This window comes from Pseudorca crassidens, chromosome 9 (assembly GCF_039906515.1).
Source record: "Pseudorca crassidens isolate mPseCra1 chromosome 9, mPseCra1.hap1, whole genome shotgun sequence".
In the NCBI taxonomy this organism is placed as follows: Eukaryota; Metazoa; Chordata; class Mammalia; order Artiodactyla; family Delphinidae; genus Pseudorca; species Pseudorca crassidens.
The window spans coordinates 104,392,749-104,408,667 of NC_090304.1; the positions used below are offsets into that span (position 1 = coordinate 104,392,749).

At 52.7% G+C, this 15,919-nt stretch overlaps 1 protein-coding gene across 3 annotated transcripts in view; it reads left to right on the forward strand.

Moving 5' to 3' along the window:
• The window catches only part of FLI1 (Fli-1 proto-oncogene, ETS transcription factor), a 121,671-nt gene that overhangs the window by 62,872 nt on the left and 42,880 nt on the right, over window positions 1–15,919 (forward strand). For all 3 annotated transcript variants that reach the window (XM_067751554.1, XM_067751553.1, XM_067751555.1), the window contains one exon: window positions 7,604–7,815. In XM_067751554.1, coding sequence (XP_067607655.1) covers window positions 7,604–7,815 — 212 coding nt within the window. The remainder of the gene's footprint in view (window positions 1–7,603; window positions 7,816–15,919) is intronic.

Here is a 15,919-nt window from a genome sequence, read left to right on the forward strand (position 1 = left end):
CCTCCTTTGAATATGGATCTCTTGTTGCTGATTAAAGTGATAGGAGATGCTCCCGTCGCTACATGAGAAATCACCCCCAAATCTAGTGGCACAAAACAATTATTAATGCTTATGAGTTCTGTCAACCTGCGTTGAAGGTTCCTCACTCCCAGGCCTGGAGGCTGATGCTGGCTGGTGGCTGGTGGCCTCAGCTGCTCTGTGTGTGGACCTCTCCATGTAGTGTCTCTGCTCGGGCTGGTGTGGGCTTCCTCACAGGATGGTGGCTGGTTTCCAAGGGCTAGAGGCCCAAGAGAGAACGAGAAGCAGGTGGAAGTCGCAATGTGTCTATCGCCTGCCCTTGGAAGTCCTGCAAGGCCACTTGTGCCACCTTCCACTTGCTGAGGCGTCATAAAGTCTCCTCTGGGTTCAAGGGGAGGGAAATAGACGCAGCCTCTCGGTGGGGAGTGGCAAAGGTTGGAAATACTGATGTGGCTGTTTGGGGGCAAAGGCAACCTTCCCGACCTGAGCAGGGTACCTGCGCTGCTCCGCGCAGAAGAGCTTTCAGTTAAAGTTGGGTGACTGATCGATGTTTCCACCTTCTTCCTTATCCAACTTTGCAGAACATTTACCTCCTCTTCCCTTTGGCACCTGCCCTCTGTGGGATGGAAATAACGGGCAGTATTTGGGCACAGGGCTGGCAATTAGAAGGGAGGGAGAGGCCAAAGATTTGAGCAAACTCACAGGAGCCACCTCTCCTGACACTTCAGATGAGAATGTGCTGACCAACCCCCCAGCGCGCGCGCGCGCACACACACACACACGCGCGCGCGCGCGCGCGCGCGCGCGCGCGCACTGCTGCAGAGCCTGCTGGTTTCCCAAAACAGAGAAGACAGAGGACTTTGCTCCCTAGAATCCTGTCTGCATTTTGTATGCTCTCCGGCTGCCAGGAGAAGGGACTTCACGTCATTATGCAAAGGATGTAATCAAAAGCCACAGCTTGTGGGCTCCCTGCGGTGACCCAGGGATGAGCTTTCCAGAGGCCTGGTCTGGGAGTCGTGGACCCACTGAGCAGGGGCAGAGGCAGGGAACTCAGTCTGGTCGCTTTTGACATCTTTTTCACTTGCTCCAGCAGAGTTCCTGAGCCACTGAGAGCTGTCCTTACAAGTTTCGGGGCAGGACGGGGGAGAGGAGGGGAAGGAAACGACGTAGGGTCAGTTCTTCTCAGGCGCATCTTTTGGGTCATTCCCTGTGCTAGAAATAAATACTCAGCCTCATTGTAAGAATCAGGAAAGGGTGGGGGGAAATTGGGTCTTTTCCTTCTCTAACTCCATTTGGCCCATCACCGTGGCCTGTGTGTGTCCTTGCTGCACATGGACGACGGCAGACATATCTTCCATGCACTCCTGCAGAGAATGGGGAGATCCTCACGGCACCCTCTCCAGCATTTTCCCCCTCTGCCTGCATCTCTGCTAAGGTCTTTGGGGATGCAGTTGTTGGCTCACCCCTGATGTCAGCCCGGCCATCATGTGGCCATGCTCTGACCACATCCCCCATCACTCAACTGATGTGAGCATGGAAAATATCCTTTGCTTAATCTAAGGGAAACAAATGGTGGAAGACACATCTGCTGGTATTTTTTAAAAAAAAGGAAAAGAGAGGGGAAAAAAGTATGTATGACAAATTCCAAACTAAGGGAAGTTTATTTATTAGTGAATTCACAGTTATGCACGTGGCATTCTTCTGATATTTACTACATGCCTGAGGTAGGATGAGTGGGTGCTGGCCACCTCCTCCCCTCGTTTGCAGGATTATTTCAGTGCCTTATCTGTGCCTCCTAGAGGCCTGAATTCAGAAGCTAGAAAGAGAGAGAGGGCTGAAGCTGCAATGGAGCAATCTGATGGTTTGCAAGGAGAAGGAGAAACATAGATTAGGAAGTAGGTTCTCTTTTCTAGAAGCCCATGGCATCTGCATTTCAAATCCAACTATTATCTTCAAACTCTTTCATTTTGAACCTTGGGCAACCTTGGTTACTTTTAAGTAACCAACACAGTTGAGAAGAAGGAATCTCTCAGGCTTTATCTGTCTCCCCTCGCCCTGCCCCCATCTCCAACCCAAAGGGTCCCAAGGCATCTCTCAGCATTGTGCTTCTTTTAAAAAAAAACTTTTTTTTTTTGTTTGTTTTGTTTTAGTGTTTGCTGTGTCCTAAGAACTTTAGGCTCTTGATTTAGGGAGTTCACTTACCTCGTTTTATATTTATTCAAAATCTGCCAGATTAGGTACTGTTATTATCACCGTTCTACAGATGAGGAAATGAAGTTTGTAAAGTATAAATAAATTGCACTAGGTGGTGCATTGACGACTAACTGATGGAACTTGGACTGGAACTCAAATCTTTCTGACTCCAAAGATTGTGCTCTGTGTACATCTCAACAGACATAAAGAGTTACCCTCAAAGAAGTTATAGTCTAACTGGGAGGTGGGTGGTAATGGTTAAGTGCCCAGACAGCAGATCTGAATTGGAATCCCAGGTCACACTCACTTGCTACGTCACCTGAGCTAGTGAGTTCACTTCTCTGAATATCCATTTCCTTATCTGAAAAATAGAGATGATAACAGTACATCCCTCGGAGAATTGCAGGGAGGATTAAATTAGATCGCTCCGGGAAACTGGATTTGCTCTAAATAAATGCTATGATAATCGTCTGCTACTTTGATCTGTTTTCTATAATGATGACAGGGATGTATTATAAGTGATGTGTTAAAGGCACCTGAACACAAATTGGGTAAGAAGCACCGAGACTAGTGCCCTCTGGCCGTGTCCATCTGCTGGCTCCCTGGGCCAGCAGGGCATCCTGGGAAGGAACGCTGACACAGTTTGGTCAGCATTTTTACGACCAGTATGACTATCCACTTAGCTCGGAAGTCAAGCTGCCATTCCAAGCAGTTGCCCTTGCCTGAGTGCTCTGGTAAACGGGTCAAGTGGGATACTGTTGTGCTGGACCACTTCCCTGCTTGGAGTCAAGGGGCCCTGTGCCTCCCTCTGGGTCTAGGTCTCAGTGGCTGAGGGACCAGAGCATCCTAAGTGACAGGCCTTTCCTTCCCAGCACTCAGCAGAGCAAAGGGATGTGCTTCGCAGAATCCAGTTACTAAGCAAGTCAGGGCTGGCTTCCCAGGGACAGCGACAAGGGCCGAGAGAGACCCCAGACTGAGCACCACACGGGATTAGGGCCACGCCCTCTGTCCTTCCCAACGAAGTCAGTTTCCCTGCCATGTGCTCTGCAGCAACCCAGACTCAGCAAGGCTTTAAAGGATCATTTGACTTCCTCTGAATGAAGGGATCAGTGTCAGGTCCAAAGTCAAAAGGAGAAGTGAAGGAACCCAGCCACCCCGAGAACAGTGTGTGAACGTTTATGCTGACGTTCTCTCTGTCTTCAGCCCATCATCCTGGAGGTAAACACCCAGCAACCATCCCTCAGTATAAAGGTCTTGAACCCCAACTGTGTACTCATTCCTATAAAGAGTTTTAAGTACAAGTAAGAGTTTCATGTTGAAACTTTTATAAGTTTTAAGAATTTAAGTAAAAGTAAACAGCTTCTAAGACATGGGGAAAAAACAAGAGGCACAAGTGTGTAACAGGCTACAGGCACGTTGTTGATCCGACGGCCAGCTGACAGCTCCTCAGCTGGGCAAAGCAGCTCCTTGGTGCCGATGCCCCCATCAACTCTCCCCCAGGGACTTCCGGGACCCCCAGTGGGGACAAGGTTCTGTCACACAAGCACGACGGCCACACTCACCTCAGGCCGTGCTCCCGTCGGCCTCTTCCTGCCCCACGCCCGTCTTCCTACAATGCGCCGCTGCCCCAAAAGCAGCTTGGAAAAGGCTCGCCACTGCCCGTTGGGAACGTGCCGTGGGCTTGGTCTCGGGACACCCCCAAAGCTCCAGCCTTGAATGGCAAAACGCCGTTGTTTCCTTTCAGAGCCAGTGTGAATCTTCTCCCCAGCTCTCACGCTCCACCAGGACCCCGAAGCAGCTTGTCTGGGGCCTGGTCTCCCCAAATCTACGATCCCCACTTCATGGTCCTCATCTCCTTCCCCTGCTCGTGTTAGGTTTTCTGATCCAGTCCAGGAGGCCAGACAAGGAACCGTTCTCTAGCATCTTCTCTCTCCCCAGCTTCTCCCAGCCACCAACTCTCTTCTCCACCACGTGATGAAATTTTTTAAGAAAGCCTTTTCCCTATCAATGGCTGCAAACAGAAAAGTGTGTGTGTGTGTGTGTGTGTGTGTACGTGTATGTTTACCCAAGCAGTAGTCTCACTGGACCTTTCAAAGCTCAAATGAGTCACAGGGCATCATTATCAGGGAAGGTTTCATGGAGCAAGGAAGATTTCATTCACCTACAAGATGGGAAGAATCGGGTGTGTGTCCGGAGCAGAGGGCAAAGAAAGGATGCTCCCAGCGCACGGGCTCACAAAGTCTAAGACACAGGAGGGCACTTGAAGGCCTGTTTAGTGGAGCAGTGGAAACAGCGAGCCTGGGGCAGGAGGTGCAGCCTGGGCGTCGTGAACGGGGAACGTGGACGGTGGGCCGCCGGGGCGAAGCTGAGTTCTTGGAAAACAGGCAGATGAGAATAGATTTGCGATGGATGAAACCGAGGATGCTCTCGGAGGGAGCTGAGCCGGGGTTGTGGCAGATGACGGTATTTACAGCTTTCAAGGGAGCTGGCGGGGGAACGTGCAGGGTGGGCTGGGTGAGGGACTGGGTGCTCGCTCACGGAGGAAAGAGTCTGAAAAACACAGCAGAGGGAGCTGAGGACAGGACTGGACAGAAAGGGGAAGGAGAGGTGTTCTGGAGTAAACCAGGGTCCTCTCCTCCTGTGACGTGGCCCCTTTGACTGGAGTTTCCTTTGATTGTGAACTGAAGGAAACTTTTTCCCAAAATGAGTTCAAACCGGTTTTGTACCATTTACCACACTGCACTTTGTCCTGTAAAGCATTTTTTCTCATCTACTTAAGAAGTCTCTCCTTGGTCAGCCTCCAGAAATCCCAGCTTGGTCTTATCTGGCCTCTGTTGCAACCTCTTTGCTGTGAACCCTGGTTTCACCATCTGCTTGGTCCCTCTGCCTTGACTACCCTGCTTCTCTGCTCCCTGACCTGCCATCTCGGGGGATAATGATGGTAGGGAACTTTGCCCGAGTATCACTATCCCCGGTCCTGCCTCCCAGGCCTCCTGGCCTCCGTTATTCCATCATCCTCTCCCCCAACCCAGAGGAAAGTAGATGGAAGAAAGACTTTAATTGGAAACGCCAAGATTTGCGCATGATCAAGCAAGCATGCCAGCCGCTCTCCACGGCGGAAGATGATACCTGATTCCTTAGGTGTAGTCTGTTTTTGTAGCAGAACTGGTGACTGTTCATCCGTCACCAGAAGGGCATTCGTGAGTCCTAGTTGGTAATGCATCTCCACTCCTAGTGTAGAACCCCAGGAAGTTCATGGGCTCAGACTCAGGCCTCTGGAAGATGACAGTGACTTTTCAAGTTGACTTTTCAACTTGGAACCACTGTGTGCCGGGAGGACAGTTCAGATCCCTGGTTCGGGGTGTGGAGCCAGCGCGGATCCCTAATTGAAATGGACGATGGATATCATAACCAACAGACAAATGGTTCCAAGAAGCACAACTTTCCTCTGAGTATGACACAGGGCAGCAGGTGGAAAGTGAAGGGCCCCAGTAGATTTTAGGTCTGAATCAAGGGACCCGCCCTGTCCTTTCCATACTGTGCAGGCAGCTCAGCTTTGAAACTGCCGTCTCCGGCCATGTCTATACTCTGCAAAGCCTTCTGGAGTAGGAGCAGACTTCCCGGACTATGTTCCAGTTATTCTTTCCTGATCCCAGCCGGAAACAGCTGCAGAAGAGCCTCTTCCTTTGAAGTATGGCTGTCCTCCTGCTGGGGTTGAGAACAGCCGTGGGAGAAAGGGCGACACTTAGCTGGTAGAGATTGTAATTTTATAGGTATGGGAGCGGGGGCTAAAGTGAAGGTGCCACAGTAGGGCTGCGATAGCAAAATACCACCGACAGTGTGGCTCAGGCAACAGAAATGCATTTTCTCCCAGCTCTGAGAGCCGGAAATCCAACATGGGGTGCTGGCGGGTCCTGAGGCCTCTTCTTGGCTTGCAGATAAGCTGCCCCCTTGCTGCTTCCCCACATGGTGGTCCCTCTGTGCCCACCACCCCTGGTGTCTCTCCACGTTTCCAAATATCCTCCTCTTATAAGGACATCAGTCATGTTGGATTAGGACCTACCCAAAAGGCCTCATTTCAACTTAAGCATCTCTTTAAAAATCTTATCTCGAAATACAGTCAGATTCTGAGGAACTGGGGTTAGGGCTTCAACATATGAATTTTAAGGGAACGACTCGGACCATAGCAGGTGGCCTAAGAGAATCTTTACTTGAAGCTAATAACCATCAAAGCTAACTTTACTGGGTGTCACTCTATGCCAGAGACTGTGCTGGACATTCCTCCTGTAATATTACATCACCTCTCCACGATTACAGATTGTGTAATTATACTTAGATTATAATTAATTCTAGATGGTGAATTACTACCTTTTCTGAAACGTGGTCAACTTAATTTGGTGGAATTGTGTGATCTAGTGACGATCACACCCCAGTCCACGACCTGGGTCGCTGTGATCTGCCATGAGCTGGATGATGAGGGGATCTCATTACCCTGCTTTGGTCAGTAGACCTCCGGAAAGGGCGATGCTGCCGCCTTTCTTCGTCCGCCGTCTCCACCTGTCCCGGCAGGTGATGGGACAGTAGGCATGGGAAGATCAGCCCTGACTCCTCCAAGCCACATAGCTGGGATTCCGCCCTCTTTCCTGGGCAGGCTGAATCCTCACAATCAGGGCTGGAAACTGTCATCTGAAGGAATCAGGCAGGAAAGGATGAAGGAGCACTGTGTCCCAGGGAGGCAGGCAGCCTCCCATCTGCATCTCAGATGTGTAAGATGCCCCAGCACATCCTAGAGCACCTCTAAGCAAACAAGCTAGACACCTGTACCTAGGTCTTCTCATTCAATCACCTATCAGCTCTGAAAAAGCTATTCTTATTCCTGTTTGCAGAGAAGAAAACTGAAACTGGAGGGGACCACAACCCTGGGCCTCACCCTTCTTCCCTGGTGTGGCCTTGAGCCACATACTTAACCTCTTCGGGTGGGTCTCACTGGCCTCACCTGTAAAAGAAATGTCCCCACTCCTATGCCCCATAGCTTGACTGCTTCCCCAGCTAGTAAGGGGCACTTCTGTTTATCCCGAGAGAGCCCAGGGTTCAACCACCACCCCAACCCACGCGTGTGCTCTGTGTGACCATTCTTCCTGGCCTTCCACTCCCCACACTCCTTTCTGGGGGTCCCAGCCTATAGACCCAACAGATGGACACACTCCCGGCGGTCTGCATCCCCGCTCCACTCCCCAGACTGCCTCATCACCCAGGGTACCCTGCAGAGAACCCATCAAGCTCGTGCAACTGGGCAGCCCTGGGCCAGCCTGCCGGTTCCCAGGGAGGGTAGGTGGGGAGTGGTGCTGGCTGAAGAGTGACAAGGGGCTTCTGTCTCCTCTCTGCCCTCCAGGAGGCTCTGTCGGTGGTGAGCGACGACCAGTCCCTCTTCGACTCCGCCTACGGACCGGCGGCCCATCTCCCCAAGGCCGACATGACCGCCTCCGGGAGTCCCGACTACGGCCAGCCCCACAAGATCAACCCCCTGCCCCCGCAGCAGGAGTGGATGAATCAGCCCGTGAGGGTCAGTGTCAAGCGGGAGTACGACCACATGAACGGGTCCAGGTAAGCCCGCCAGGCCTGTGCTGCCCAGGGTCGGGGGCCGGGGGAGGCTGGGCCCCCTCCCCACCCCACCCCCGGCTTGCTTCTCTGGGGCTGGGTCAGCAGATCTGGCACTGAGGGGTGTCTGCAGCAGACGGGGCTCTGGTGCTGGGCTGGGGAGCCCAAGCCAGTCCCCAGAGATCTGGGGTGAGAGGCCAGAAGCCCCCCTGCTCTCTGGGCTCCGAGGCAGCCCTCAGGCCCACGACACTAATGGGCACTTTTGGAGCATCTACGTTACGTCAGGCCCAGGTGCAGCCCCTCTTAGGGATAATGAAGCAATAAGACACTCTTCCGTGTCTTGTTCCAGATACTTGGCCTCTCTGGGTGGGTCTCACCAGAGCAAAGATGACCAAACCATTCTTGGAGTAAAAGTCCAGGATGATGATGAGGGTGAACACATCTGAGGGCTCCCCATGCGAGGGAGGACACGTCACACTTGGAAAGTGTGTTGGGAGTTAGTGTCGCCCTGGGCTGGGAAGACTTTGCAGATAGAGATGGACAGGAGAGGACTGAGGAGAAGAAAATCATAGCGACGAGGGAGAGCACACCTGGGGGACGGGTGGCCCAGGGTCCAGTCCTGCCTCTGAACGTGGGCCAGTTACGGGTCCCTCTGAGCACCAGTGGCCTCCTTTCTGCACGGCTGGGGCATTTACTCTTCCATAGGCTTGTTACAAGGGTCGACAGTGATGCTGTAGGAGAAAGGACCCAGGACAGGGCCCTGGACTAGGAAAGCGCTGGATATCCCAATAGTGACCGTCATGAGCCAAGGTCGAAAACAGAGAACATGGTGCCTCGTTCATGAAACGTCAGGCAAGCCAAGGGGCCTACAGCACAGGGAGATAAAAACAGAAATTGAGAGAGCGCCCTGGGGCTTCCCCGGTGGCGCAGTGGTTGAGAGTCCGCCTGCCGATGCAGGGGATGCGGGTTCGTGCCCCGGTCCGGGAAGATCCCACATGCTGCGGAGCGGCTGGGCCCGTGAGACACGGCCGCTGAGCCTGCGCGTCCGGAGCCTGTGCTCCGCAACGGGAGAGGCCACAATAGTGAGAGGCCCGCGTACCGCAAAAAAAAAAAAAAAAAAAAATAGGGAATGTATTCCACATGCAAACGCCCACTTGAAACATAGACGTGACATCTGAACATCATCAGATCTGTGACTTGAAAGCTAAGGATCATTGTACACAGAGAGTGGGGAGGGGAGAGTCGGAAAGATAAGTAAAGAAGTTAGTGAAATATCCCAGGTAGGAAATCAGATGGTTCTGAACTAGAGTGATGGCACTGATTGTGGAAATAAAAGTGGAAAGACACGTGAGGGACATATCCGGGGGACAATTCACGGGGCTTAGGTGGATAAATATTGCACTGGGGGGAGGGGTTTGTGAGAGGAAAGAATCGAAGATTGGCAAAGCTTGGATGTTTCCAAGAAGGACAGTGCCAGCAGCAGTCACGGGGGTAGGAGGAGGACATGCTTTGAGTAGGGATGTCAACGTTGCCCATCAGATACGTCGGGAGCAATCAGTAGGACATTCAGATAAAAACATCTACGAGGCCCTGGAAACCGAAGCTCAGATACTACTGGGGTCTGGAATTTAGGCTTGGGCATCATTGTGGAAGAGTTCTAACTGTGCTGGTGGATGAGATCACGGAGGAAACAAGTCTAGAGAGAGCAGGAGGGCTGCACGGGTGGTGGGGAGGCCCCCCCCGGATGGCCCTGGTCTCGGACCTGCCTGTGGAAACGCCCAGTCCCAACACACTCCAACCCCACTGACCCAAACCAGCCACTGGGATCCCAGCCACCTCCCCAGCCTCTAGGATTTCAGGGGGGCTCAGGGGGTCCGAGCCAGGAACCCTTCCGGTGAGTGAGTGTCTCTCCACAGAGAGAATGAGGGTAACGACCTGCCCCCAGCGCAGGGAGGACGGAGTTTGTCAAACATCTTTCCACGTCACCATTTGCTCCCACCACTCTCCCATGAGGTCCATATTGTAATTGCATCTTGACATACAGAGGCAAAGTGGGCTTTACGGTGCTAAATGACTTGCCTGAGGATTCAGAGGAGGCGGTGCTGGCCCCGGAGCCCAGGCTCTCGGATCCTGGCCCCCCGCGGCCCACCTTTCCGCCCCCTCTGCCTGCGTGTTGTGCCTTTGCCACCGTCTCACGTCTGCCGACACCCACCCCGCAGCATGGAGGGCCGTTCCGCAAGGCCTCCCAAACCGGCCTGAACACAGGCACTCCCGATGTTTGCCGGCAATCCAGATCCACCCTTGGACAGGCTTTGGTCTGTTGTAGCCTGAATCCAACCCCCGCTCCCCTCCACTGCCCTTGCCCCACCCAAGCACCTATCCTTCTAAGCCACCTGGGAGCACCCTTCCTCCTCCCACTTCCTCTTGCCTTCCTGAAATCTCGTCATCGGACAGCAGCCAGAGTCCTCCTTTCAAAATATTTAACTTTCTTGCTCAAAATCCTTTAACGGCTTATGACAAAAATCCAAAGTCCTTCAGCAGTCCTCTGACACCCTCTTCACCCTCCACCCCCGTCTCTCTCCTTCCGTCCACACCGGCCACACAAGGCTCTAGCTGCTTCTGCATGCCAAGCACGTGTGTTCCTTCCTTCTGGAACATTCCAACTCCATCTGGTCTTCTGACTCTCTCCTTCACTTGTTTTACGTCTCTGCCAGAATGTCCCCTTCTCAGAAGCCTTCTCTGACCACCAGATCTAAAACAGCACCCGCCAGTATTCACCCTGCTTGGGTCCTTCCCGGCTCTTGGCACGCCCCTCACTAAAGCGTGGGCAGGGCTTCGATTGTTTACCGGACAGCACCTGGCACGTGATCGTTGGCTGTTCAACACACGGTTGGTAAATATGTGAACGAACGCGTGGCTAACGCGAATCAAAGGTGAAGATGTTCCTCTACAGTCATGTAGGTCATCCGTGTACGAGCCGGGACAGAGACCCAAGTGAGCTGGCAGCGCCTCAGACCAGCCTGTGTCTGTGCTCAGGTGAGCCTGCATTCGTGAGCTGACTGCTCCCTCCCCTACTGCCAGGGAAGCCTCAAGCACTGCAAGATACTAATCCTGGGCAAAGAGGGTCCCCCAAGGAAATCAGTTTTCAGAACCCCCTTGCCAGCTCGTCCCTGGCTCCGGTCACACCAGAAGCCAGCTGGAGACGAGTTGTGTGAAGACCCCAGGGACCAGACGTGATATCTACCTGGCCCTGGTTACACAGAGCAGCCCCTGCTTTTGATCTGCCCGTCTTGACCAGAGTAGGTTGAGACTGATGTAGTCTCAGCCGTCCTGGGAAACAAAGAAGATCCAGTGGACTCTCAGAGCCAGGCAGGCTAGGTGCAGCCGTCACTGGCACCTCATAAATATCCTCTAAGTGCTCACATGGAAACTGGACGGGTGGGCAGCAGGGAGCAAGGATTTTCAGAAAAGATGTCTTTTCTTAAGATGGAACCACGTCAGATCCCATATTTGAAAACTCAAAAAGAAACAGTGTGTTGAAACAGATGCCGGCCTATTCAAATCTCTCACCTGCCACTCTGTGCTTCTGTCCTCCAAGTAACACTGATGATGGTACTTTTAATGCAAAAGATAATTCCTAACTTCAGATGAAAAAACCAGCGTGTAAAATTTGGGATCTCTTGGCTAACAGACTGAATCTGTGCTTTTCGAGGCAGTAGCCACTGGTCACACGTTGCTTTGGAGCACCTGAGCTATGGCTTATGCAAAATGGACATGTGCTTGAAATATATTTTAACATACTGGCTTTAGAAGACTTCGTGTAGAAAGAAAGTGAAATATCTCATTAATTTTTTATATTGTTTTTATTGAAATGATCATCTTTGGGTGGTATTGAATTAATATATGAATACATTTTAATATATTATTAAAATTCATATTACCTTGTTTTTTTATTTTTAAAATGTGGCTACTAGAAAATTTTAAATTATATATGTGGCCCCTTCCATTGGACAGTGCTGGGCTAGAATGTTTTGGACCGTCCCGTGATTCACTGTGAATTCTCTCCATGTTCTTTGTTAACTTGGGATTCTGAGTTAGTTGATGCTTATCAGAGACCCCACAGATACATGTGTCACTGGAGGAGGTATCCTGTGCACCTAAAACTACAAGACCCTTCTTGCTTCCTATGCCGCTGGCAAGTCACAGGGCCTGGTGGAGAGACGGAGGTCTGAGGAGCTCATCGAAATTCGAGCTTGCCCGCGTTGAGGAAGGTTCGCTCTCTTTCTCTGTACCTTCCCCGTGTTGAATCTGTTAGCATGAGTTGCTCTTCAAACTGTGTGGCACACAGGCTCTGTGCTGGATGTAGACTTCAACATCTCGATCCAAGCTGTGGTCTGCAATTAACTCTCAGCTTCATCCTGTCCCAACCACGGGTTTTGGGGATAACATCCCATGAAGGAAGAAAATATATATCAACTTATAGAGGGGAAACGCAAAGACCCGCTTGCCTGACCTGCTGGACCAGAGTTTAGCATTAGTCTGCCCCGACGCTCCCTAGACTGGCCAGCAGGATCCAGATGCCCTTATTCAACACCTACAGACTTCAGTTCTACATACAGGAAGACGAGCCTCACACATCCTGTCACTTCTGCCTCCAGATGCAGAGTCCCTTCCTAAGGTGCTTCCTAAAGTTCTGAACCTCACAATATGAAGCATGTCACACATAAGCTGGTGGGAGGCGCACTCAGGGCTCTGGAGAAGCTGTGAGCATCTGCTACGTACGAGTTAGGGTGATGGCTTCACTACAGGTGATTTCTTGTCTTGATATTTGCTTTTAACATATTGCATCTCCTTTTCAAAAACAAAAAAGACATATGCACACATCTCTGCATGGCTCCTACGGAAATCCTAAAGACAGCACAGATTTGCTTAATTTCCGTACAGTGTACACGTGTTGTGGAAGACACACATGATGTGGAAGACACGCCTGATAGTCCTTATGCAACCACAGGGCTCCAGTAGCCCTTGGGACCTCACGTTAGCTGTGTGGATATCGCGTATCCATTGACAGTAAGCCTGGGCTGCAGATCTGTGGGTCTGGGTGACATACCCTGAGTTAAGTTGCTCTGAGTTGAAAGGGAAGGTAGAGAAGATGTTTGCATAGTCTGAAGGGGTTATCTTTGGGCAAAGTCTTTGAAATCTCCTTTTATCCAAATATTCAAGACTTCTCATCTTGTTTTAAATCACTTGACCGTTTGCAAGGCACTTCTGGAAACCAGCAGTAGCCTTTTTAAAGCAATGTTCCCTGAACACACACAAGTAAAACCAGAGGAGTAAAGAGGGTATGTCCAGCGGTGAAAAGAAAGGACAAGATTGCAGGGTCACGATTCCTTTGCTGTGGCATCCGCTGCGTGGCTTTCTGAGCCACGGCTGAACGGGAGATGCTCTGAGTTACACTCTCAGAGCCACCACCTCCTCCCCGCTCTATTGTGGCAGCCCCAGGCCCTCCTGTCACCTGTCCCAGTGCTATCAGCTGCCTGTGGGCCCTGACCCCATGCTAGCTGTAAGTATAGGTCTCAATACAAATCAGCAACATTATGGGCAAGCTGAATGGCAAAAACCTCTCTCCCTCCGTGCGTGCCCCCCCTTGTTGTCATCGGGCCTCTTCACGGGCACCAGCTGCCTCATTAAAGAGCAGCCTTTATGCTTGCTTCAACTGTACCCCACTAACCCCCCCACCCCCTCCTCGCAGTAGCTGGGGAGGCCTCGAGAGAGGCCTGTGCTGCCTGCAGAGTCACAGAGCCGAGAGCCCCAGCGTGGAGGGGAGCGCGGCAGGTGGGTGGCGAGGGCATGGCTTTCCCTCCTTCTCTCCCAGAGGTCGGAGGAGGGCCAGCTTGCGCAAGGGCGGAGTCCAGGGTGGTGGCCAGGGCTTCTCCCTTAGGGCGCCCCTTTGCGGATCTTAGGGTCTGGGACCAAGGACAGGGCCTTGTTCCCGGAGGAGAAGCAGCCAGGCGGGCGAGAGGGCAAGCAGATCACCTTGCCCCGCTGGGGAGCAGGTGCGAACACGGGGCGGGGGAGGGGTTGGACCCTGAAATATGGCCGCTTCTTTGCGATAGGAAACGAGAAGGTTCCCATTACTGGCCGGCCCCCGTGGTCACCCTAGCAGGAGAACCCGGGGCCTGACCCTGTTCAGATTTCTTCCCCGGGGATCTGGCCTGGCCAACCGCCCCCCCCCGCAAGCAGGTGCCTCTCTCACCGTAGTGCTCAGACTCCTTACCAGGTGACATACCAGGCAGCTTTTACCAAACAATTCCTCTTTCCAAATTTATTTTTCTCTCCTCCTGGCCCCAGGGACTGGCCCTGCCCCAGGCACCTATGGCATAAGGGGTCATTTCACTGCGATGCTTTCTGAGGTCTGACTTTTCACCACTGCATGGCAAGGGGTCCGTTTTGGGCACAGAAATCCCCAGAGGCCCAGCTGACGTGGAAAAGAATTTTCACAACTTGTCTCCCCGATGTTCCCAAAGTGGGGCGCAGCCCACGGAGGGCAAGTCCCCTTCCGCCACGCCCGCCCCCACCCGACACCGCCCCCTGCAGAAAGTTCTCTGGCCCCGCCCCCTCGCAGAAAGTTCTCTGGCCCCGCCCCCTCGCAGAAAGTTCTCTGGCCCCCGCCAGGGGAAGTGTGTGCTCTGGAAACCTCACCCTCTGCACTGCGTTCCCAGCCAATGAAAACGTTGCTCTCTTGGTTAAAGGCCAACTTAATCCTCCAAACTTCTGCTGCACTCGGGTTGTTTCACCATGGACAAGTATGCTGGGAAAGGCTGCCAGGCCGTGGTGGTGTGTGTACGTGTGCGTGCATGCATGCATGTGCGTGCATGCGTGCATCTGTGCGTGGGCCTGCATGGGTGGCCTATGCGCCTGTGTGCGCATGCGCCCACTTGCGGTTAGCCTTGAGGAGGGTGAAGGAGACCCCGCCAGCTCCGCAAGTGCTGCGCTCAGACGCAGCACCAGGGTCTTTCTGGGACTGCTTCATCTCAGGCCAAGTCTTTCTCCAGCAGAAGCCAAAGGGCCAAACTCTGGTGCAAAGCCCCGATGTGCTACTGCCTCCTCTCAGACTGCTATGGGGACATTAAACCTTTAACAATCTGGGGCTCTGACGGCTGGTTCTTGGTTCTCTGCCTGGAAAAACAGTAGGCGAATAGTAAAACCTTAAATTCTAACATGTGTAAGTTATACATCTTATTTTCATTTTCAGCCCATGTTCCCCTCTGTAAGACATCAGGAAAAAATTACCGTCTGACTTCTAATATCTCAGTGGGGCATTTATCTCCCAGCTATGATAAGTGATCTTCAATATTTTTTTCCTTTCAGATTAAGAAACAAATTCATTTAATTTTCTTTATTGAATGTGCTCTGGCCTCCCCCACCCTGCCGAGTCCCCGCCCTCCCAAGCTGTTACTCCCTTCTCCCGGCTCAGCGACTGCTCTCCTGCCCGCGGGGCTTCGGCCTTTGCAGGACGGGCGGGTCGATCTGGCACAACCCTGGTCCTTAAGGCCTCGGGATGGTCTGTTCCTGCCCACAGCAGAGTGAGGGAGGGCAGCGGCCAGGCCTCTGGAAAGCCCTGTGAGGTTCTGCGGCCCGGAGTTGGCCGGAGGTAATCTGAACCTTATCTGAACTCCCGGGTCTGAAAGCCTGGCTTGGAGCTCTTGCAAGGACTGGCTGTCTCCCAGGTTGCCAGAGCTGATGCTCCCTGCTCCAGACAGGGCCGCAGCCTTTCCTTGGCCTCTAGTCACCTCCCTCAGTCCTGCTGCTGCTGGAGGGGCTGAGGGGAAGCGAGGGCAGGGTAGGATGGCACTGCCTGGGCGTGCCTGATGGGGGCAGTTCCATGGCCCTGGGCTCGGGGTAGGCAGAGTGTTCTGCCAGGCTGCTGTGGGCACCAGGTGGCCACAACTGAGATGTCAGCTCAGTCATCGGACAGATGCTCGTCGCTGAGCTGAAGCCCTCTGCTCCCACACTGCAAAGTATCAGGGGCTAACCTGGCCGTGTACTTCTCTGGTTTCCTTAACCATAGAAAGGAGATATTAACCCTTGCCATGCCTATCCTGGCAGG